Source organism: Grampus griseus (genome assembly GCF_964374135.1).
Source record: "Grampus griseus genome assembly, chromosome: 4".
Lineage (NCBI taxonomy): Eukaryota > Metazoa > Chordata > Mammalia > Artiodactyla > Delphinidae > Grampus > Grampus griseus.
In genome coordinates this window covers 58,176,254-58,202,737 of record NC_138997.1, presented here as the reverse complement: position 1 = coordinate 58,202,737, position 26,484 = coordinate 58,176,254, and the positions used below count along the sequence as shown (strand labels likewise).

The window sequence follows — 26,484 nt, the reverse complement described above, 5'->3', positions numbered from 1 at the left end:
TAATTGGAAGTAGAATTTTAAATGTTCAGAAATAGGAATGTAGAATATGTGAGTTGAGAATACAGAATTTGATCTCATTTGCTGAGTATGGTATTGGGAACATGATAGTGACAGGAAGCAGCATTGAGGGGTAGGTCTATGAGAAAGGAACCCCTTCCCCTTCCCCCTCAACCTTCCCCAGGTTCTGTCTGGAGTGTTAGTGTTAACAAGAAGCTAGTCTTCAACAGTAGCAAGAAAGATTTCAGTCTGTGATCTTCACGGCCCTGATATTTCAATTGAAAACAAAAAGCTTAATATGACCCTATGGGCAAGAAGTAGGGCCTGAGATTGAGTAGATGCTGGAAACTTTGCTTCAAGCAACAGAGGGATGCAAGTGCAGTGATGAGAGGGAAAAATGGCAATAACTAGAACACTAACCCTTCTAATTTTAGTCAAGGAACAGAAGACCAGTCCCTGGTTTTGGTTTAAGTTTTTGAACGGCTGACTTAGAAAAAGGATTTCCTTGGGTTTGTGAAGGACATGAAGAAGGGAGGTTATTCTCCCACACTGAAGTGCAGTCACCATTGATGGAGAATACAGAACATTAAATTATAGAAAATAGTGGAACAGCATGTAGAAAGTTCTGAGGAAGATAATTGTGGCTAAAAAAAAAAAATTATACAAAGTCCTGTTGCTCTTTGGTTAAAAAGAAAATACTACAGGCCTTTCTTAATACACAAGAATTTAAGGAGTAAATACCTCTGGATATATCTCAGGAAAACAAGGAAACAACAACAACAAAAGCTCCAAGACACAGAAACAAAATATTTGTCAGATAAAAAAATAATAAAATCGTTCAGGAATAGAAATACTGTAATAAAACATGAATTACATCAAGTCCATATAAACACCAAACTAATGCTAAACAATGTTGGAAATGTGGTCATGGACAAGATGTGTATGTTGTAAGCTTTGATAATGTTGTAATGATAATGCAGCTGACAGAAATTAACATGTGATGTTTAAGAGACATGGACTGGAAGTTGAGAATTGACTTCAAGTAAAAGTCATTCTATACTGACCAAAATTGGAAACATTTACAAAATAATTATTCTAATCTCTACTGTCAAAATTTTTTCATAGATTTATATGAAATTTTTAGTAAGAATTTATCTGATATTAAAGAAATATTTATCCAAAGTCTGGCAATACTTTTAATTTTAATGTTTTTTCCTCACAGAGTATATTTATTTGATTTTTATGAGAAAGAATAACATAATAAATATAATCATTCATCATTAGGAATTTATTTATCTATGATTACAGCTAATCTTCATGTTGTTCAAAGTTCCCCACAATTTATTCACTGAAGTAAGTTTCAATTTACTGAAAGTTTGTAATTTTGTATAACATCTCTTCATTCCTCCAACTCCTAGCTCCTGGTAACCACCACTCTAGTATCTGTTTCTGTGTGTTTCACTTTTTATATACAAATATAAGTGCTATCATACAGTATTTTTCCTTCTCTGACGTATTTCATTTAGCATGATGCCATATTATCACAAATGGAAAGATTTCCTATTTTCTCTTTGCTGAATAATATTCCTTTATATACATATGCCACATATTCTTTATCCTTTCATCCACTGACAGAAACTTAGGTTGTTTTTATATTTGGCTATTGTGAACAAGGCTGCAATGAACATGGGAGTGAAGATATCTCTTCCATATTCTGTTTTTATTCCCTTTAGATACATACCCAGAAGTAGGATTACTGGAGAGTGTAGTAGTTCTATTTTTAATCTTTTGAGGAGCCTCCATACTTCTTTTTTATAGTCACTGCACCATTTGCATTCCCACCAAGAGTGCACTAGAGTTCCCCATTCTTCATATCCTTACCAACACTTGTTATAACTTGTCTTATTTTTTTTTTAATAGATCTTTACTGGAGTATAATTGCTTCACAATCTATGTTACTTTCTTTTGTACAACAAAGTGAATCAGCCAAATGCATACAAATATCCCCATATCCCCTCCCTCTTGAGCCTCCCTCCCACCCTCCCTATCCCACCCCTCTAGGTCATCGCAAAGCACCAAGCTGATCTCCCTGTGCTATGCTGCTGTTTCCTACTAGCTAATCATTTTACATTTCGTAGTGTATATATGTCGCTGCTACTCTAACTTCACCCCAGCTTCCCCCTCCCCCGCTGTGTCCTCAAGTTCATTCTCTATGTCTACATCTTTATTCCTGCCCTGCCACTAGGTTCATCAGTACCATTTTTTTTAATTCCATATATATGCGTTAGCATACAGTATTTGTTTTTCTCTTTCTGACTTATTTCACTCTGTGTGACAGATTCTAGGTCCATCCACCTCACTACATATAACTCAATTTTTTTTAAGGCTGAGTAATATTCCATTGTATATATGTGCCACATCTTCTTTATCCATTCATCTGTCAATGGGCATTTAGGTTGCTTCCATGTCCTGGCTATTGTAAATAGTGCTGCAATGAATATTGTGGTACATATCTCTTTTTGAATTATGGTTTTCTCAGGGTATATGCCCAGGAGTGGCATTCCTGGGTCATATAGTAGTTCTATTTTTAGTTTTTAAAGGCATCTCCATACTATTCTCCATAGTGGTTGTATCAATTTACATTCCCATCAACAGTGCAAGAGGGTTCCCTTTTCACCACACCCTTTCCAGCGTTCATTGTTTCTAGATTTTCTGATAATGGCCATTATGACCAGTGTGAGGTGATACTTCATTGTAGTTTTGATTTTATCTCTAATAATTAGTGATGTCGAGCATCTTTTCATGTGTTTGTTGGCAATCTGTATGTTTTCTTTGGTGAAATGTCTATTTAGGTCTTCTGCCCATTTTTTAATTGGATTCTTTTTTGGTTTTTTTTTTGATATTGAGCTCCATGATGAGCTGTTTGTACATTTTGGAGATTAATCCTTTGTCCATTGCTTCATTTGCAAATATTTTCTCACATTCTGAAGGTTGTCCTTACGATCATACACCATGATCAAGTGGGATTTATCCCAGGGATGCCAGGATTCTTCAGTATATGCAAATCAATCAATGTGATACACCATATTAACAAATTAAGGAATAAAAACCATATGATCATGTCCATAGATGCAGAAAAAGCTTTTGTTCAATACCCATTTATGATAAAAACTCTCCAGAAAATGGGCATAGAGGGAACCTACTCAACACAATAAAGGCCATGTATGACAAACCCACAGCAAACATCACACTCAATGGTGAAAAACTGAAAGCGTTTCCTCTAAGATCAGGAACAAGACAAGGATGTCCACTCTTGCCACTCTTATTCAGCATAGTTTTGGAGGTCCTAGCCACAGAAATCAGAGAAGAAAAAGACATAAGAGGAATACAAATTGGAAAAGAAGAAGTAAAACTGTCACTGTTTGCATATGACATGATACTATATATAGAAAATCCTATAGATGCCACCAGAAAACTACTAGAATTAATCAATGAATTTGGTAAGGTTGCAGGATACAAAATTAATGCACAGAAACCTCTGGCATTCCTATATTCTAACAACGAAAAATCAGAAAGAGAAATTAAGGAAACAATCCCATTTACCATTGCAACAAAAAGAATAAAATACCTAGGAATAAACCTACCTAAGGAGGTGAAAGACTTGTACTCAGAAAACTATAAAACTCTGATGAAAGAAATCAAAGATGACATAAACAGATGGAGAAATATACCATGTTCTTGGATTGGAAGAATCAATATTGTGAAAATGACTATACTACCCAAAGCAATCTACAGATTCAATGCAATCCTTATCAAACTAATGGCATTCTTCACAGAATTAGAACAAAAATTTTTACAATTTGTATGGAAACACAAAAGACCCCAAATAGCCAAAGCAATTTTCAGAAAGAAAAACGGAGCTGGAGGAATCAGGCTTCCAGACTTCCAACTATACTACAAAGCTACAGTAATCAAGACAGTATGGTACTGGCACAAAAACAGAAATATAGGTCAATGGTACAGGATAGAAAGCCCAGAGATAGAACCATGCACATATGGTTACCTAATTTATGACAAAGGAGGCAAGAACATACAATGGAGAAAAGACAGTCTCTTCAATAAGTGGTGCTGGGAAAACTGGACAGCTACATGTCAAAGAATGAAATTAGAACACTACCTAACACCATACACAAAAATAAACTTCAAGTGGATTAAAGACCAGACACTCAAATGTAAGACCAGACACTATAAAAGTCTTAGAGGAAAACGTAGGAACTCCTTGACATAAACTGCAGCAAGATCTTTTTTGACCCACCTCCTAGAGTAATGAAAATAAAAACAAAAATAAACAAATGGGACCTAATGAAACTTAAAAGCTTTTGCACAGCAAAGGAAACAATAAACAAGATGAAAAGACAATATACCTTGTCTTTTGATGGTGGCCATTCTACCAGGTGTGAGGTGATACCTTATTAAGGTTTGGATTTGCATTTCCTGATGCTTAGTGACATCAAACTGCTTTTCATGTACGTGTTAGCCATTTGTGTGTCTTCTTTGGACAAGTATCTATTCAGTAACTCTGCTTTATAAGAGTTCTTTATATGTTTTGTATATTAACCTCTTATCAGATATGTACTTTGCAAGTATTTTCTTCCATTTTGCCAGTTGCCTTTCATTTTGTGGATCATTTATTTTGCTGTGCAGAAGCTTTTAAGTTTGATGTAGTCCCACTTGTTGATTTTTGCATTTGTTCCTTGTGTTGTTGGTGTCATACCTAAAATATTGTTGGCAAAACCCTTGTCAAGGAATTTTTCCCCTTTGTTTTCTTCTGGGAGTTTCATGGTTTCAGGTTATGTTTTACTATTTAATCCATTTCTAGTCAATGATTCTAAGTGATGGAACATAGAGTTCCAAATTTCATTCTCCTGCATATGATTATCAATTTACCCCAGTACCATTTAATGAAGAGACAACCATTTTCCTATTGATTATTCTTGGCTCTTTTTTCAAATATTATTCAACTTTGTATATGAAGGTTTGTTTCAGTGCTCTCAATCCTGTCCTTTGGTCTATTTGTCTATTTTTATGCCAATACCATACTTTTAAATTTACTATAGCTTTGCAGTATAGTTTGAAGTAGGAAGTGGGATGCCTTCAGCTTCATTCTTCTTTCTCAGGACTTCTTTGGCTATTTGAGATATTTTGTGGCTTCATACAAATTTAGGATTGGTTTTTCTACTTCTGTGCCCCAAAAGGCTTTAGAAGCCTTTAGAAGCTCAGTTCACTCTTCCCTTCCTGATGAGGAACTCTTTCTAGCTGGGAATTTCTCTGTTGGTGCTGAGCAATGCTGGCCTGGGGATGGGATGATGCAGGCATAAATAAGCTGTCTTCACTGTTCTTGTGTGATTATTCTCAGAGTTTTTTTGTTCCACATTGTTGCTAAAATTTCTTAAGTGAACTTTAGAGCTCTCCCAGAGATATTTTTATTCATGGATAGTGTCTAATTGTTGATCTTTTTCAGGGGACAGGGAGGCTGGGGTCTTCTATGTCTCCACTTGGAGCTCTCAATTTTACTTCATTGACTTTCTCTTGAAATATTTTTAATTAAAAAGTAACATGATCCCATTTTTATAGGATTATTTTTCTTTTCTATTTATTAATTAGCACAAGGAAATAGCTGAGGTAATATTTCTACTGGTAATTGGTTATAGCTACATGAGGAGAGTTAAGTGGGTTTTCATTTTTATCTCCTTATGTTTTTGTCATATTGCCTGAATTCTTTATAATGGTAATATCTGCAATTTTTAAGAAATAAACAACAAACACTATTAATAAAAATAATAATATTTAGTAATAGCTTAGTTTATTTAAATAAATTTAGTATTTCTTTGAGATTGTACGTTGTTGCCCAGTAATCTATTGCCCAGGTGAATCTAAATGCATTCATAAAATTTGAAAGGTATAAGCCAATCATATTTAATGTTAGCCAGCCCCTGGTGATTATGTAAAAGTAATCAATTTAGTAGAATAAAACAATTTACTCCTTTTAAAATACTGATGCTTCTCAGAAAAGAATATATTCTATACTCACGAAGGGTTGTTAATAACTGCTTTCAAAGTGTTAAGCAGATCGGAACTTGTCATTCTTTGCAAGTCTACTTCAACAGCTGCCCCTTTGGCTTTTATACGAGCAATATTATCATGCTGATCACCAAACAGAGGAATTCCCACCATAGGGATCCCATGGTAAATAGCTTCATAGATCCCATTGGTTCCACAGTGAGTAATAAAAGCTCTGGTTTTGGGATGACCTAAAAAGAAAAAAATATATATCATTATTCTATGTTGTAAGAGTTTCAGAAACAGAAAATCATGACACTTGTATAAATAATTCAATTATGGAGCATCTTCTATATAATTGTGTGCCATGAGGCCATATGTAAATGCCTATAAACTCTAAAGAAAGCAGCAATTGATTATTCCATGCTAAGCAGCAACTAGTGATTCCAGCAATTAAGTGATCCCATAAGCCTCTGAAAGGTTTGCACAGAGTTAAATGATGAAAAATACTTGCCTTTGGACAAGTTTTTGGGGTGAGAATTCTTTAGTAAACAGGACTGAGGGATTTAAGAAAAAAATGCTTCTGTGGTTGGAGAAGGGGGGTAATATATGCAGGGTTTCAATGTGAGAATGGCTAGAAAGATAGATGAGGGCAAGATCATGAGGTTTCTGTTTAGGAAAATGGAATTTGCCCTTTATTTTGAGTAATATGGAACCATTTATAACATTATAGTTGGTGAAATGGTTTATCAGATTTTTTTCAAATAGTTATAGTGAGAAAAAGAGAAGAGAGGTGGGAGAAAATGGATACAGAGTCAGGATGATGCTGAAATATTGTATACAAAAGTTAATGAGAGCCTGATCTAAAGGTACTTTCCTTGACTCTGATTCTGAGGAGGGAGAGATTGTATCATAAATGCGAGAATTATAAATTCCATATTTATGTTAGAACTTAACAAAGATTCTATCCTTGACCAAAGTCTAGTCAAACTCCTCTGAACTCTCTTCTCAACTAGGCCCTGATTTGGGGGTTTATTTGTTTATCTCTGCATTGCCCAATTTTAGCAAGCATCCTACTAAGTCAGTTTAGCGAGACTCTTCCAACCTGATATCTGATCACCCTATGTAGCTGTTGCTTCATACTTCACCATCCCCCAAGTGATGTTTGCCTTCAGCAAGAATCTGATTCAGGCAGTTTTGCCAGGGTACCCACTTGGCCCTGAGGTTTCCTTAGTAATCTGCCATCCAGTGACACCCCCTACTCTGAACTTTGCCTACAAATTTCCCACTTTTCCTTTTTGCACTCAGAGTTGAGCCCAATCTCTCTGACTTACTGTAGAAGTCTATTGCAGTAGTAGCTATATGTATCATGATGGTGTTGAATAATGTGTGCCTTACAGTCTTTATCAAGTGCCATTTATAATTTTTTCTTTAACAAGCTCCACAAGAAATGTGAAGAAGACATCAAGGGTTTTTTGTTGTTGTTGTTTATTCCTTATTTTGAATAGAAATTTGTTGGATTTATTTGTTATTGAGTAATCATTCAGATTATCCCTCATTCACTTCCATTTAATTTTGCTTCTCTTTGGTCTTACCAAGAAGATCATTCTGTGGAATCCACTCATATAGTCGGGTATTGGCTCCTAAAGTTTCTGGTTTCTTTCCTGTGTATCTCCATAGGACCTGTTAAGATAAATGCCTTTACTCTAGAAAATTTTTAGAATCACATCCTATCAGAAGGAAGCAACTGACTGAGAATTAATCTGGTTCGGTGCCTCCAGGTAATACACAAGCAAACTGAGACCTGAAGTGATTAAGTAATGAATGTTTTTAAACCATTGATGCTATAACCATGTTTACAAATGCTTGCAATAATCCTAATCGATAAGCTATCATCATCAGGTTAATTCTTACTTAGGAGATGAAGAAAAAAGATAACCTGTACCTGAAACAATTACATAGTGGTGTTACTAAGCCATTCTGGTAAAGAGGATTTTTGAAACAGTTTTCAGAGGCAAAGGGGAGAGATGTTATTTACCTCACTAAGAAACTGTTAGTGCTTTGACCTTTGTTATATATATATATGTATGTGTGTGTGTGTATATATATATATATACACACACACACACATTAATATAGAATCAAGCATTGCCTTTTTTAATTATAGTAAAATATACATAATGATATTTATCATTTTAAAGTATTGTAAGTATAGAATTTGGTGGCATTAAATACATCTATAATGTTTGTAACCATAAGCACTATCTATACCCCAGATATTTTCACCTTCCCTAACATAGACTCTGTACCATTAAGCAATAACTAACTCCCTATTTCCTCCACTCCCTAGCCCCTGGTAAAGTACATTCTACTTCATGTCTCTTTGAATTTGACTACTCTAGACTTGTGATATAAGTGGAATCATACAGTATTTGCCCTTTTCCCGCTTAACATTATTTCACTTAGCATTGTTTTCAAGGTCATGCATGTTGTACCATGCCAGAATTTCCTTTCTTTTTAAGGCTGAATAATATTCTGTTTTGTGTGTATATCACATTTTCTTTATCCACTCATTTACTATTGTGAATAATGTTGCTGTGAACATTGGTGTGCAAGTATTTGTTTGAGCCCCTGATTTCAATTCTTTTGGCTATATAGCCAGGATTAGAATTATTGGGTTATATGATAGCTCCGTGTTTAATTTTCTGAGGAACGACAAAAATGTTTTCCAGAGAAGATGCATGATTTTGCTCTCCTACTAGCAATGCAGGAGGTCTCATTTCTCCATTAACACTTGTTTTTTTTTTTTTTTTTAATAATAATAGCTGTCCTATGTGAAGTGGTATCTCTTTGTTCTTTGATTTGCATTTCCCTAATGATTAACGATGTTGAGCATCTTTTCATATACTTTTTGACCACTTGTATACCTTCTTTGGAAAAGTGTCTATTCAAGTACTTTCCCCTTTTTCAATTGGGTTTTTGTTGCTGTTGTTGAGCTGTAGGAGTTCTTTATGTATTGTGCATGTTAATTCCTTGTCAGCGATATGATTTGCAAAGATTTTCTCCCAATCTGTACATTGTATTTTACTTTCTTGATAGTATCTTTTGATGCACAAAAGTTCTGCATTTGATGTAGTCCAATTTATTTATTTATTTTTTTACTTTTTTTGCTTATGCTTTGGTGTTATATCTATGAAATCCTGACATAATCCAATGTGATAAAGTTTTCCCTGAGAATTTTCTTGGGAAAGTGTTACAGTTTTACTGCTAAAGTTTGTCTCTGATCCATTTTCAGTTAACTTTTGCATATGGTGTAGGGTAAGGATCCAACTTCAATCTTTTGCATGTGGATATCAAGATTTTATCAGCATTATTTGTTGAGAAGAGACTGTCCTTTCCCCCAATTGAATGGTCTTGCACTCTTGTTGAAAATCAATTGACCATATATATGAGGATTAATTTCTGCATTTTCTTCTGTTCCATTGGGTTATATGCCTGTCCTTCTTCCAGTACAACAGTGTTAATTTCCTGTAGGTATTATAGCATATTTCTAATTTCAATGTTTATAAATGTGACTCCTTTAACTTTGTTGTTTTTCAAGATTTTTTTGTCTGATTGTAGTTCTTATAGTTCCATATGAGGTTGAGGATTGGATTACTCATTTCTATAAAAAAGGCTGTTAGAGTTTTGATAGGCATTGCATTAATCTGTAGATTGCTTTGGATAGTAATGACTTCTTAACCATGTTAAGCTTTCCTATCTATGAACATGGGATGACTTTCCAAGTATTTAGGTATTCTTTAATTTCTTGCAGCAATAATGTTTTGTGGTTTTCAGCAGCAAATATTTTACTTCCTTAATTAGGTTCATTCTTAAGTATTTGTTTTGTTGTTTTCGTAAATGGAATTTAAAAAATTTCATGTTCAGTGTGTTCACTGACATTTATATAAACAAAACTGATTTTTGTATGTTAATCTTGTATTCTGCACTTTTGTTAAGTTTGGTAATTAGTTCTAGTAGCTTTTTCTGAATTCTTGAGATTTTCTATGCATAAGATCATGTCATCTGCAAATACACATTGTTTTACCTCTCTCTTTCCAATTTGGATGCCTTTCATTTCTTTTTCCTGTATAATTCCCATGCTAAAACTTCTAGTATAAGGTTATATAACAGCAGTGAAACAATACATCCTTGTATTGTTCCTGATCTTAGTTTCCACCATTGAGTATGATATTAGCTGTGGGTTTTTCAGAAATACCCTGTATCATTTTGAGGGCTTTTCCCTCTATTCCTAGTTTCTTGAGAGTTTTTATCAGCAGAGAATGTTGGATTTTCTCAACTTCCTTTTCTGTGTAAGTTGAAATGGTCATTTGATAGTGTTTTTATTTCCCCTTCATTATAATCATGTAATGTATTACATTGATTGATTTACTTTTGGTAATTCAATGAATGTAATATTTATTTACTTTGCATAAATAGCATAAATACTATTTTACTACGGTGAATACTGTTTTCAACATTCTAGCGGATCTGATCTGCAAATATTTTCTTGAGTATTTTAATATCTATATTTAGAGATGATCATGGTCCGTAATTTTATTCTTGTGTGATGTCTTTATCTGGCTTTTGTAACAGGGAACATCTGGCCTCATAGAGTAATTTATTGTTTCCTTCTTTCCACATTTTTTGAATATTTGAAAAGGATTACCTTAATTATTCAATTCCTTAAACATTTGGTAGAATTTACCATTGATGTTATCTGACCCTGATTTTTCCTTTTTGGCAGGTCTTTGATTACTAATTCAGTCTCTTAATTTGATATAGGTCTGTTGAAGTAATCTGTTTCTTTTTTAGTCAGTGTAAGTAAATAGAGTTTTTCAAAGCATTTATCCACTTCTTCTAGATTGTCTAATTTTTGTTGTGCAACTTTTCATAATATCCTCTTTTATCTTCCAGTTTTATGAGATATAATTGACATACAGCACTAAGTATAATGTGTACAGCATTATGATTCTACTCACATACATTATGAAATGATTCTCACAGCAGGTATAACATTAAAGAAATTTAAAAAAAAGTTTCTTGACATGAAAACTCTTAGGATTTACTCTCTTAGCAATTTTCACATATAAAGTACAGCAGTGTTACCTAAATTTATGATGTCTATTGCATCCCTAGTACTTATTTATCTTATAACTGGAAGTTTGAACCTTTTAACCACCTTCTTCCAATTGTCCCTTCCCCAATCCCCTGACTCTGATAACCACAAATCTGATCTGTTTTTCTTTGAGTTTGTTTGTTTCTTTTTTGTTTTTGAAATAAAACTGACCTACAACACTATGATAGTATCTGTTACACAACATAGTGATTTGGTATTTCTATATGTGTCAAAATGATTATCATGATAAGTCTAGTTAAAACATGTGAAGATATTACATACTTATTGTCCATGTTCCTCACACTGTACTTAGCAAAATAAATACAAATATATGTACTTGATTAAGTTGCTGATCTCTTAAGATTAAATGCATTTTAAACAACCTTGCCTTTTTACTTCCCTCACCACACTTACTGTTTTTGACATCATATTTTAAATCTTTTTGTTTTGTGTATCCCTTAACTAGTTATTGTGAGTATACATGATTGTATAATTTTGTCTTTTAGCCTTCCTTCTAGCTTAATACATGGCTGATTTACTGACTTTGCAGTATATTTGCCTTTACCAATGAGATTTTTCCTTTTGCAATTTTTATGTTTCTAGTTGTGGGCTTTTCTTTCTCACTTAGAGAAGTCCCCTTAACTTTTCTTGTAAACCTAGTTTGGTGGTGCTGAACTCTCTTAGCTTTTGGTTGCTTGTAAAACTTTTGAACTCTCCATCAAATCTGAATGAGAGCCTTACTGGGTAGAGTGTTCTTGGTTGTAAGTTTTCCCCTTTCATTATTTAAAATATATCCTGCCACTCCCTTCAGGCCTGCAGTGTTTCTGCTGACTAGTCAGCTTTTAGCCTTATGGGAGTTTCCTTGTACTTAACTTGTTCCTTTTTCCTTGGGCTTTTAAAATTCTCTCTTTATGTTTTATTTTTGCTGTTTCATTACAACATGTCTTGGTGTGGTCTTCTTTGGGTTCATTCTATTTGGGATTGTCTCTGCTTGGATGACCATTTCCTTTCCCAAGTTAGGGAAGTTTTCAGCTATTATGGCTTCATTACTTTTTTTTTTTTTTTGAAGAGTTCACATATTAACAGGTTTAATGTTTTAATATAACTCCCTCACCAATTCTCTTTGTATTAAAATTTCAACTTGGGGTCTACAAGCTATGGGTGACTAATTTTCCAGTTCACAGTAATGCTAAAGACTTTTTTTCTTTTAATCTTTATTGGAGTATAATTGCTTTACAATGGTGTGTTAGTTTCTGCTTTATAACAAAGTGAATTAGCTATACGTATACATAGATACCCATATCTCCTCCCTCTTGCATCTCCCTCCCATCCTCCCTATCCCACCCTTCTAGGTGGTCACAAAGCACTGAGCTGATCTCCCTGTGCTATGTGGCTGCTTCCCACTAGCTAACTATTTTACATTTGGTAGTGTATATACGTCCATGCCACTCTCTCACTTCGTCCCAGCTTACCTTTCCTCCTCCCCATGTCCTCAAGTCCATTCTCTACATCTGCGTCTTTATTCCTGTCCTGCTCTTAGGTTCTTCAAAACCATTTTTTCTTTTTTTAGATTCCATATATATGTTAGCATATGGTATTTGTTTTTCTCTTTCTGACTTACTTCACTCTGTAGGACAGACTCTAGGTCCATCCACCTCACTACAAATAACTCAATTTCGTTTCTTTTTATGTATATGTGTGCCACATCTTCTTTATCCATTCATCTGTCGATGGACACTTAGGTTGTTTCCATGTCCTGGCTATTGTAAACAGAGGTGCAATGAACATTGTGGTCCATGACTCTTTTTTTTTTTTTGAAGTTTTGTATTTAATTTAATTTATTTTTTTATACAGCAGGTTCTCATTAGTTATCCATTTTATACATATTAGTGTATATATGTCAATCTCAATTCATCACACCACTCCCCTCCACCACTTTCTCCACTTGGTGTCCATACATTTGTTCTCTACGTCTGTGTCTCTATTGCTGCCCTGCAAACTGGTTCATCTGTACCATTTTTCTAGGTTCCACATTTATGCTTTAATATACAACATTAGTTTTTCTCTTTCTGACTCACTTCACTCTGTATGACAGTCTCTAGGTCCATCCACCTCACTACAAATAACTCAATTTCTTTACTTTTTATGGCTGAGTAATATTCCACTGTATATGTGTACAACATCTTCTTTATCCATTAATCTGTCGATGGGCATTTAGGTTGCTTCCATGACCTGACTATTGTAAATAGTGCTGCAATGAACAGTGGGGTGCATGTATCTTTTTGAATTATGGTTTCCTTTGGGTATATGCCCAGTAGTGGGATTGCTGGGTCATATGGTAATTCTATTTTTAGTTTTTTAAGGAACTTCCATACTGTTCTCCATAGTGGCTGTATCAATTTACATTCCCACCAACAGTGCGAGAGGGTTCCCTTTTCTCCACACCCTCTCCAGCATTTATTGTTTGTAGATTTTTTGATGATGGTCATTCTGACCTGTGTGAGGTGACATCTCATTGTAGTTTTGATTTGCATTTCTCTAATGATTAGTGATGTTGAGCATCTTTTCATGTGTTTGTTAGCCATCTTTATATCTTTGGAGAAATGTCTATTTAGGTCTTCTGCCCATTTTGGATTGGGTTTTTTGTTTTTTTGATATTGAGCTGCATGAGCTGCTTGTAAATTTTGGAGATTAATCCTTTGTCAGTTTCTTCAAATACAAATATTTTCTTCCAGACTGAAGGTTGTCTTTTCATCTTTTTTATGGTTTCCTTTGCTGTGCAAAAGATTTTAAGTTTCATTAGGTCCCATTTGTTTATTTTTATTTCCATTTCTCTAGGAGGTGGGTCAAAAACCATCTTGCTGTGATTTATATCATAGAGTGCTGTGCCTATGTTTTCCTCTAAGAGTTTTATAGTTCTGGCCTTACATTTAGGTCTTTAATTCATTTTGAGTTTAATTTTGTGTATAGTGTTAGGGAGTGTTCTAATTTCATTCTTTTACATGTAGCTGTCCAGTTTTCCCAGCACCACTTATTGAAGAGGCTGTCTTTCCCCTATTGTATGTTCTTACCTCTTTTATCAAAGATAAGGTGACAAGGGGCTTCCCTGGTGGCACAGTGGTTGAGAGTCCGCCTGCCTATGCAGGGGACACGGGTTCGTGCCCTGGTCCTGGAGGATCCCGCGTGCCGCGGAGCGGCTGGGCACGTGAGCCATGGCCACTGGGCCTGCGCGTCCGGAGCCTGTGCTCCGCAACAGGAGAGGCCACAACAGTGAGAGGCCCGCATACTAGAAAAAAAAAAAAGATAAGGTGACCATATGTGCATGGGTTTACCTCTGGGCTTTCTATCCTGTTCCATTGATCTATATTTGTTTTTGTGCCAGTACCATACTGTCTTGATTACTGTAGCTCTGTAGTATAGTCTAAAGTCCAGGAGCCTGACTTCTCCAGCTGTGTTTCTTTCTCAAGATTGCTTTAGCTATTCAGGGTCTTTTGTGTTTCCATACAAATTGTGAAATTTTTTTGTTCTAGGTCTGTGAAAAATGCCATTGATAGCTTGATAAGGATTTCATTGAATCTATAGATTGCTTTGTCTAGTATAGTCATTTTCACAATGTTGATTCTTCCAATCCAAGAACATGGTATATCTCTCCATCTTTTTTTTTTTTTTTCTGTTCAGCTTCAGTGTTTTCCAGTACTTTATCTTTCAGCTCACTGCTCTCTTTCTCTGTATCATCTAATCTGCTATTGATTCCTTCTAGTATATTTTTCATTTCATTTTTTGTATTATTCATCTCCATTTTATTCTTCTTTATATTTTCTAACTCTTTGTTAAAAACTTCTAACTTCTCACTCTGTTCATCTAATCTTCTGAGTTCTTTGAACATCGTTACAGTCATTACATTGCACTATCAAGTAGATTGTTATATGCACTTCACTTAGTTCTTTTTTTAGGGTTTCATATTGTTGCTTCATTTGGAACATATTCCTCTGTCACCTTATTTCATCTAATTTGCTGATTTTTTTTAATGTATATCTGGTAGGTTTGTTACATTGCCTGACATTGGAGAAGTGACCTTTTGCAGGAGACATCCTATGTGTCCAAGCACTGCACTCTCTTCTAGTAATGAGAGCTACATGCTGTAGGGCAGCTCTAATTTGGGCTTCTTGGGATCTTCTGTGCTATATGTTGAGTACTATGAGCCCTTGGCTCTTCTGAAAGTAATCCCCACTCACCTTCAAAGCCAGTGTTCTGAAGGCTTGACTTCCTGGTGCGGGAGATGTGTGCTGGGGAGCCCAATGTTTGGCTCAAACTGTTCACATCTTGGAAACAACCTCTGCTAATTTGCTCACTTGGAAATACGAATCTTTTTTTTTATAGATGACTTTTGTTTTATTTTATTTTAATTTTTATTGGGGTATAGTTGATTTACAATGTTGTGTTAGTTTCATGTGTACAGCAAAGTGAATCTGTTATGCATATACATATATCCATTCTTTTTAAGATTCTTTTTTCATATAGGCCATTACAGAGTATTGAGTAGGATTCCATGTGTTATGCAGTAGGTCCTTATTAGTTATCTATTTTGTATATCGTAGTGTATATGTGTCAGTCTCAGTCTTCCAATTTATCCCTCCCCCACTCTTACCCCCCTGTAACCATAAGTTTATTTTCTACATCTGTAACTCTATTTCAGTTTTGTATTGGGTTGGCCAAAAAGTTCTTTTGGGTTTTTCCATAATATTGTATGAAAAACCCAAAAGAACTTTTTGGCCAAGCCAATAGATAAGGTAACTTGAAGCCTTTTTTTAGATTCCACATGTAAACGATATCATATATTTGTCTTTCTCTGACTCACTTCACTCAGTATGCCAATCTCCAGGTCCAACCATGTTGCTGCAAATGGCATTATTTTGTTCTTATTTTGGTTCTTTGTTCTTTTCTCTTAACCATACTGCTTCTCCATCACTCCTATCTGGCTCATTGTGGTTCCTTCTTTATATCTTTAGTTGTAGAAGATCTTTTCTGCTCATCTTCTTTTTCTCATCAGTAGTTGCTCTGCAAATCAGAACTATTTTTGTGTGCCTGTGAGAAGAGGTGAGATTGGGGTTTTCCTACTCTTCCATCTTGGACACAGCTCCATCATATCCTCTGATAATATTTTAATCTCTGTACAGCCATTAGTAATCTCCCTAGGTTCATTTCTGATTTTAATTATTTGCATATACTCGATTTTTCCTCTTTGCGAATCTAGCTAAAGTTTTGATAATTTCCCTGACTTTTTCAGAGAACCAGCCTTTGGTTTTATTGATTTTCTCTGTTTTTTGTTTGTTTGTTTTGTTTATCTCTGCTCTAGTCTTTATTAGTTCTTTCCTTCTGCTAGCTTTTGGTTTAGTTTGTCCTCTTTTTATAGTTCTTTAAAATATAAGATTAGGTAATTGATTTTAGATCATTATTCTTTTTCAATGTAGGTACTTGAAGCTATAAATTTCTCTCTGAACTCTGCTTTCTCTGCATCTCTTGCTTTGGTCCCTTGTGTTTTCATTCATTTAAACAAATATTTTCATATTACTTTTGTAACTTATTCTTTGACCTATTGATGGTTAACTGCAATAGCATAAAAACATGTGCTCCTTTATAGATCCATCCATCTCTTTCTATAATTGATGACATAAATTACATACATATACATACTGTTCCTAATTACATAGATCAATAATTTTTTTTTTTTTTTTGTGGTACACGGGCCTTCCACTGTTGTGGCCTCTCCTGTTGTGGAGCACAGGCTCCGGATGCACAGGTTCAGTGGCCATGGCTCACAGGCCCAGCCACTCCGCAACATGTGGGATCTTCCCAGACTGGGACATGAACCCGTGTCCCCTGCATCGGCAGGCAGACTCTCAACCACTGCGCCACCAGGGAAGCCCAAGAAAAAATTTTAATAAATGGAGTTACAACAAAAATAACAATAATACTAGTTTTTATTATTGCCTTTAGTGCAATTTTACCTCACTGCAGATCTTTATTTCTTCTTATGGTTTTGTGTTACTGTTTAGCAACCTTTCATTTCAACAAGAAGTATTCCCTTTTGCATTTTTTACAGGGAAAGTCTAGAGTTAATGATGTCCCTCAACTTTTGTTTATCTGGGAATGTCTTAATTTCTACTCTTTAAAAAAATTTTTTTAAGGCCACACTGTGTGGCATGTGGGATCTTAGTTCCCCACCAGGGATCAAACCCATGGCCCTCGCATTGGGAGGGTGGAGTCTTAAATACTGGACCACCAGGGAAGTCTCTACTTCATTATTGAAGGACATTTTGCCTGATATAAAACTCTCAGTTAACAAGTTTGTATTTCAGCACTTTGAATTTATCAATCCACTGCCTTTTGGCCTCCAGTGTTTCTGATGAGAAATTGGCTGATCACTTTATTGAAGATATCTTTTAGGTGATGAATTCTTTCCCTTGTTTCTTTCAATAGTCACTCATTATCTTTGTTTTTCACCAACTTGAATATAATGTGTCTTGGTGTAGGTGTCTTTGAGTTTATCCAACTTGAAGTTCACTAAGCTTCTTGGATTTGTAAATTTATGTATTTTATTAAATTGGGACTATGTTAAGCCATTATTTCTTTAAATATTCTTTCCGCCCATTCTGCCCATTTCTCTCTTTCTGGGACTCCCACAATGTGTATGCTCATTCACAGGATGGTGTCCCACAAGTCCCATAGGCTTTGTTCATTTTTCTTCATTCATTTTTCTTCCTTGAACTCGATAATTTCAAATATCCTTTCTTCAAGTTTGCTGATGATTTTGCCTGCTCATATCTGGTTTTGAACCCCTGAGGTGAACTTTTCATTATAGTTATTGTAATTTTTAACCTCTGGAATTTCTTTTTGATTCTTTTTAAAAATAATTTCTTTCTCATTATCAATATTTCCTTTTGTTCCTCCATCATTTTCTTTTCTTTGTCATTGTCTTCCCTTAGTTCTTTGTACATCTTTAAAAATGTGGTTTTAAAGGCTTTTTCTAGTAATTCCAAAATCCAGGCTCCCTCAAGAATGGTTTCTCTCAGTTTATTTTGTTTCTTTGATTGGGCCATACTTTCATCTATCTTTGTATGCCTTGTGATATTTTTCGAGTATTGTACATTTGCTTTTTATAATGTTCTATCTTCAGACATCAGATTTGCCCCTTGTTAGAGTTTGATTTTGTTGTTGCTGTTGTTGAAGTGTTTCTCTTTGCTAGAAATCAGGGTGAGGTTAAAGTTTTAGGTCTTCTCAGGTATATTATGAGCCAGTGTTTTTCTCTGGACATGCACATAATTTTGTAAATTCCACTATTTGTGAGGTTGTTTTTTTTAAATGTCTAATTCTCTAATGCCTGGCTCCCAAATGGAGAAAAAAGTAAAAAGAAAAAAGAAAAAGCTTATCCTTTAAAACCCCTGGAAGTTGCTTCTTCTAATGAATGTTGAAACAACTGTGCCCAGCTTCTGTGCATATACCTCAATGACCATGGGCAGTAATCAGCAATTAGAATGCAGAACCACAGTATTTGGAGGATAAGGTCTTATTGTCTACCAGTTCCACCAAATTACACCAGGAATGCAGGCATGTTGGCTGCCATGGGACAGAGTGATGAAGACTTTGAAGATGCTGCTATTCTAAAGGGATGACATTGACTAAAATTAACCACAGTTCCCGCTCAGTTTTTCCACTGCGAGTTGCAAGTGCTCAGTTAGAGTCCAGAGTTCCAATATAGTTACTTCAGACAGTTTTTGCTAGTACAATTTTGTTTAGGTAGAGAGACAGGTCTTAGTGCTTCCTAGTCTACCCTGGTTTCACCCCTAAACATTGTATTTTAATGCAATTGAAAGTTTAATATTTTTATGAAGATGGAATTTAGATTAAATATTTAGATGGGTGCTGCTTCCACAAAACAATTATTGAAAGTAATTTGGTTATGAATACAATAATTATCGTGAGCATTTGTAACTTAAATTTACATGCAATTTTCTATTTTAACTAAATGTAGGGGAAAAAAGTGTTCATGGTGGTTTAAAAACAGTGCCACTCAGTTATAACCTAGAATGGTATAAATAAAAAGTTATAATTTTGGGGAACTTCAAGGAGTGAACTGCATAAATCTTGTACTGTATTATTAAAGATTTTAACTGTTTAAAATGAAGAGTATCTATTTAGGAGTATTCCAGGAATCTAAGTTGTCAATTCCAGGCTCAACCACGGCCTGGCACAAATCCATTAATTATAAGGAAATATAGTCCTAAGGCATCCAGTGAATTAAGGCTGTATTTTTGAATATCTATTCCTTTATTCTCCATCAAGGTAGTTGTAACTTGTGTATATGTCTCAGATTAAAAAATGAAGAAACAAACCAAAAAACTCAATAAACACCAAAAAACAATGTTAGATTACATGGAAGCCTTAAAACCTAGACACAAAGCTGACTGATTGTTTGACAGTAGTGAATGATTAAGTTTTAGGTCACTATTTAAAGAAAATTGTGCAATATGTTTTCCTGTTAGTAATGTCAGGTTTAAAGCAAGATAAGAATCAAATATTCTGTTTTACCATTTAGTATTTTTTCTTTACAGTTCAGTTAAATTGACACTAACAATACCAATAACTTTTCCTACGTTTTTAAGCACACTTTTAAGGATATCTTCATGGAATTTAAAGAAGCTGTTACTGAAAAAGTAAGATTATCTGACCTTCTGAGGAATCTGGGCAAGGGCTGATGCAATCACATTAGACTTTTCTTCTGTGAGGTTTTTGATCATTGACCCCAGAGTAAACACCACAACTCCATGTTTTCCAGAGCTTTGAACAAACTTTTCTAACTCCTGTGAGGGAAATAGTCTTTGTTATATGAAAGTTGATATTTACAAGAATGTCACACACTTTTCTCAATATGTCTGAATTCTTAGAACACTTCTGTTTTTTCGTATGTTAACCATTTCAGTGTACAAAATATAACCTGAAATCACTGGTTATTAAGCAAATTAAAAATGATTTAAATGGAGGTTCCCTTCAGCATGATAGAGGGGAGTGTGTGTGTGTGTTTACAAATTATTGACTACATGTTATCTTCTCCCAATTACAGAGCTCTTTACATGTATGATTTAACTTAGATATACGGGAATCTTAAGAGATATGTATACATTTACAGATGAGAAAGCTATCTCAGTAAGGTTAAGTAATTTGTCCAAGTCTACGCAGCAGTAGCTGGCAGAGCCAAATTTCTAGTTTAAGTTAAATAGTTCTGGTGCTTCACTTTATATTTAGTTTTGGATGCTAATAAGATTATCATTCATTTTTCTGCTGAATCACCGTCAGTATAATGACATATTTTTTGTATATTTACTTTTTTCTGTTCTCTAAATTTCAATTTTCTTTTATTTTGGTTACATTTTCTCTTCGTATAAGCTTCCACAAACACATTTAGAAACGAGGTAGACATATAAATTCCTGACCATATAAGACATGCAGAAAGAACTATAATGAATACTCTGAGGTTAACAGTAATATAGTAGAAATATATGGCTTTCCATTAAAAATAAAAATATCATATCTAATTATAATGAAGTAAAAAAAAATCTTTTCATCCTATGCTGAACTAGTAGCAAAACTAATTCAACCAAATAAGAGAAGATAAAAATGTGTAAGACTTAAAGTGGAAAGACAAGGAAGAAATTTATATTAAGGAATTAACTCACATGATTATGGAGTTTGGAAAGTTTAATCTGCAGAATAGGCCATACGGCTGGAGACTCAGATAAGAGCCATTGCTCTAGTTCAAGTCTGAAGGCTGTCTACTGGCAGAATTCTTATTTTTCTTGGGAGTGTTCAGTCTTTTGTTCTATTCAGGTCTTCAGCTAATTGGATGAGCCTCAGCCACATAATGGAGGGCAATTTGTTTACTCAAGGTCCACATATTTAAATGTTTATGTCATCAAAAAAATACCCTCACAGAAACTTCCAGAGTGATGTTTGGCTAAATATCTGGGTACCTGGCCCAGGTAAATTGATGTATAAAATTAACTGTTACACTGTATTTATAGATGGATTGATATAATATGTAAAGCTATCAATCACTTCAAATTTATTTTCAATTATATCATCATATTCTTCAGATACTAGGAAATATTTTAAAAAGTATATAAAAATACATTTTCATAAATAATGAATAAACTTTGAAAAAGAAAAAGGAGTACTGGAGACTATTTCAATCCGATAATAATAAACAATACAAAATGAAATCTACTGACCTGCTAACAAAGTCAACAATAGAATAAAGTAGTGAGGCCAGAAAGAGAGCCATGAGTATGTGAAACCCTCCTGTATGATAAGATGATATAATTCATTGGGATAATCAGTGAGAAAATATCACACTGAGTGGATGGTTTATTAACTGGTGGTACAATAATATGTTCATTATTCAGACAAAAAAGGGAGGTGAATATTTACCTCCTATCATGTATTAATTTTAAAAATCTGAATGGATTAAATGTATCATGTTAAAATAGAATATTATACATTTAACAATAAAATATAGGAGAATGTCTTTTTAACCTTAGTAAAGAGAAAAGTATTTTAAATGAGATTTTTAAAAGTACAAATCATAATGTATAAAAAGATGGATTTGATTACATCAAATTTGGTACTTTATGTTTAAAAAAGGTAATTAGAGAAAATATTAACAAATATATGGAGTCATAGGAGAAGATATTTGCAATGGCTAGATCAAGGATTTATACCTAGATATTCTAAATGATGGAAAGAATTGATATTACTTGGAAAAAAAAGATTATCCAAAAAATATACTAAATATATGAGTTTCACAAAGGGAAAATAAGGATAATTGATAAGTTTCTGAAACAATGTTCAACTTTGCTATAAATGGAGATTACAAATAAAATTCATCAGTGTGATATCCCTTTACCTCTGTGAAACTGACCCGTATTAGAAAATAGAATAATAATCAAGGTCTAGATAAAATGTGGAAGATGTAACCCCCTAAGCATTCCTGATACCAAAATTCTCTGCTACAGTCAGAATGAATGAAATGCATTTACAAATTGAAACTTGGATACATATGAAAAAAATTATATATACTAATAAGAATGAGAAAATGTGAATCATAGCATAACATCATTTATATAATTAAACAACTCAAATCATTTCTACATATAGTTTAAGGATACACAGTTATCTGTTTAAATTGAAATAAGATGATAAACATTAAATTCATTTGACTGGGTGCCCACTGGTTGTGGGGTAATGGAAGAGAAGAAGATAAAGAAAAAATGTAAGAAAAATTAATCAAAAGAGATGTTTGCCATGGGCTGATTATGGAGTGGAATGAACTGAGAGTATGATTAATACATTCTGTTGCCCTGAGATGCACGAAAAACAAATTCTGTAATTCCACAAACTTATGTTGTGGCATTCAAAATCAAACTGACATTTTTATCATGTTGTAGTGCGAGGGAAATTTTTCACTCCTCTCCCCAACGTTTTCGTACGTCTTCCTTACAAGAAAGAGATGAAAGTCTGAGTCTTACTGCAGATCCCTAGTTGGGTCACATTCACTAGAGGATTGTTGTGCTGAGAGTTATAAGAACACACATACATGATTAACTGTGATTCTCCCTCTATTTCTTCAGTAGATGCGGCTAAAGTTTAAGAAGAAAAGACCATATTCCAAAGATACTGGCACAAAAACAGAAATATAGATCAATGGAACAGGATATAAAGCCCAGAGATAAACCCACGCACCTATGGTCAACTAATCTATGACATAGGAGGCAAGAATATACAATGGAGAAAAGACAGCCTCTTCAATAAGTGGTGCTGAGAAAACTGGACAGCTACACGTAAAAGAATAAAATTAGAACACTCCCTTACACCATACACAAAAATAAACTCAAAATGGATTAAAGACCTAAATGTAAGACCGGACAACATAAAACTCTTAGAAGAAAACATAGGCAGAACACTCTTTGACATAAATCACAGCAAGATCTTTTTGACCCACCTTTTAGAGTAATGGAAATAAAAAAAAAAATAAACAAATGGGACCTAATGAAACTTAAAAGCTTTTGCACAGCAAGGGAAACCATAAAACGGCAAAAAGACAACCCTCAGAATGGAAGAAAATATTTGTAAATGAATCAACAAAGGATTAATCTCCAAAATATACAAACAGCTCATGCAGCTCAATATCAAAAAAACAAACAACCCAATCCAAAAATGGGCAGAAGACCTAAATAGACATTTATCCAAAGAAGATATACAGATGGCCAAAAAACACATGAAAAGCTACTCAACATCACTAATTATTAGAGAAACGCAAATCAAAATTTCAATGATATATCACCTCAGACCAGTCAGAATGGCCATCATCAAAAAATCTACAAACAATAAATGCTGGAGAGGATGTGGAGAAAAGGGAACCCTCTTGCACTGTTGGTGAGAATGTAAATTGATACAACCACTATGGAGAACACTATGGAGGTTCCTTAAAAAGCTAAAAATAGAATTACCATATGACCCAGCAATCCCACTACTGGGCATAAACCCAGAGAAAACCAAAATTCAAAAAGACACATGTATCCCAATGTTCTTTGTGGCACCATTTACAATAGCCAGGTAATGGAAGCAACCTAAATGCCCATCGACAGATGAATAGATAAAGAAGATGTGGTACATATAGACAATGGAATATTACTCAGCCATAAAAAGGAATGAAACTGGGTCATTTGTAGAAATGTGGATGGACCTAGAGACTGTCATACAGAGTGAAGTTAAATCAGAAAGAGAAAAATATCACACATTAACACATGTATGTGGAATCTAGAAAAATGGTACAGATGAACTTGTTTGCATGGTAGAAATAGCACACAGATGTAGAGAACAAATGTATGGACAACCAGGGAGGAAAGGGGGGGTGGGATAAATAGGGAGATTGGGATTGACATATATACACTAATATGTAAAAAATAGATAACTAGTGAGAACTTGCTGTATAGCACAGGGAACTCCACTTCACTGTACAGTAGAAACTAACACAACATTGTAAAGCAAGTATACCCTAGTAAAAAAAAATAATAAAATATTTTTTAAAAGTTCAATTTTTTAAAAAAGTATACTTGTCTTTATGTCTTTATTCTATACTTTCATCTATTTCTCTAATGTCAATGGTCAGGTTTTCAGGAATAACCCCTCTTCACAGAAGCCTTAGGCATCTAGTTTATAGTATTTTGATCCACCCCAAGTTCTGTTTTTCACTCTGGGTGATGTAATGCTCACAAAATGCAGCCAGTAAAAAGTCATGAGTTCTTATTCCTTGACTACAAATGTGAGACTACTGCTTATGGAAAAGGCAAATCTATGGAGAAAGTAAAAAAAAAAGGTGATTTCCAGAGATTTAGGGACAGGGAAGGATGAAGAAGTGGAGCACAGGGAATTTTTAGGACAGTGGAGAGTCTGTATGACAGTATACGGGTAGATACATGTCATTACGTATTTATCAAAATATAGAATGTACAACACAAAGAGTTAACATTTTTGTATGCAGTGGACATTGGTTGAGATTAATGTGAATGTTAGTTCATAAAATGTAACAAATGTGCTGCAGGAGTGTGGGATATTGATGGTTGGGGAAGCTGTGCATGGGAGGGGGCAAGAGATAGGTGGAACTCTCTGTACTTTGTGCTCCATTTTGCTGTGAATGTGTCTCTAAAAATAGTCTATTAATTTAAAAAACCATAAATACTATGTAAATCTGTTCCCTGAGATAAACCAATGTATTTGGTAGATGCTTGCTAGACACTGCATTGTACCACATTCAACATATGCAAATATGAACAAATCATTTTCCCTCACAACTGTTCCCCTTTCCTTCTTCTCCTCGTAAATGATAATATTCTCTACTAAATTGCCTGTACAAAAAATAAAGAAAGAAATGTAAAGAAATGACATGTACAAAGAAACAAAAAGCCAAAGATTAATTCTGGAAATCTCTCCCTTAATCTCTAGCCTATCAGAAAATCCTATTGACTTTCTTTGTAAATACTTCCTAAACCTCTCCATTTATACTCAAAATTGTTATCATATTGTAGTTTGGATCTCTACAATGGCTTGCAGGAACTATTGCACTTCTATCTCAGCTCATTTCCCTCCTTTAAATCTTGCTCCATTCCAAACAATTCAATAGATAATATTTATGAAAGGGTAAGTTGTATCACGTTACTGCTTAAAAAGTATACATTGATCATTCATTGACCTTAAATTTGAAGTAAAGAATACTTAGTACTGCCCATTTGTTTATTTATAACCTATCCTCCGATAATCTCTCCAGGCTAATTTCTCTCCTCTATTCAAACCAAACAGGTCACCATTACTGAACTTATGCCAGGATTTTGGGTGGGCCATCAATCTCTATTTGATCTTTTCCCAAACTATTATAATTTCCCTACTATGTCCAGTTTTTAGACTAGGTTATGCAAAATAACTTTCAGCTCCAAAATCTCAGTGGCCTAAAACAACACCTTATTGTTACCAAGTCCAAACTCGCTATGCTCACTGCAGGACTGCCCAATGAACTGAAGACGAGGTGCTGAGGCAAGGAATATGACTTTATTCAGAAAGCCGGCAAACTGAGAAGATGGCAGACTAAAGTCTCAAAATAACCATCTTATCGGGGTTTGGATGCCAGTTTCTTTTATAGCACAAAGTGTGTGTGGGGGATATGAGGGAGTAAAGTAAAAAGGCCGTAAGTTTTGTAAATATCACCTGGAACGGCCAGCCTCGGGGAGGGGATGTGTTAATTTCTTCTTTCTTGCAGCCATCCACAGGTGGATAGGGTCTGGATGTTTGCCTGAACAAAGGCACTTTGGTTTAACATTCAGGCAGAGGGGTAGGTTTCCCCAAGGCAAGCCATTATGTATAGACAGTATCCTTTTAGTGAACAACAGCAGCGGAAAGCAAAGGTTAAAGTAAAAGAAACAGATCCAACATGTAGTCAAGATTTGGCTCTTCCCTGTTACATTATTTCTTTCTCATGTCATATGTCCATCATTGAGCTGCAACTGTTATATATATTCTTTAACCAGGACTCAGATTGGCAGAGTAGCTACTCTGGAACACAGCCCAAAGACATCACAAAGGAAAAGAGAACTCTGGAGTAAGTGCACCTGATAATTGTGTTGGACCTGGAAGTGATACCTGTCACTTCAGTTCATTCTCAT

At 34.6% G+C, this 26,484-nt stretch overlaps 1 protein-coding gene across 1 annotated transcript in view; it reads right to left on the bottom strand.

The window, feature by feature from the left end:
* Nucleotides 1-26,484, bottom strand: part of LOC309821623 (UDP-glucuronosyltransferase 2C1-like) — a 36,603-nt gene that overhangs the window by 2,904 nt on the left and 7,215 nt on the right. Inside the window, exons 3-5 of the mRNA XM_082653109.1 lie at nucleotides 19,945-20,076; nucleotides 7,653-7,740; nucleotides 6,089-6,308 (exon numbers count right to left, since the gene is read on the bottom strand). Of these exons, the coding sequence (XP_082509235.1) occupies nucleotides 6,089-6,308; nucleotides 7,653-7,740; nucleotides 19,945-20,076 (440 nt within the window). The remainder of the gene's footprint in view (nucleotides 1-6,088; nucleotides 6,309-7,652; nucleotides 7,741-19,944; nucleotides 20,077-26,484) is intronic.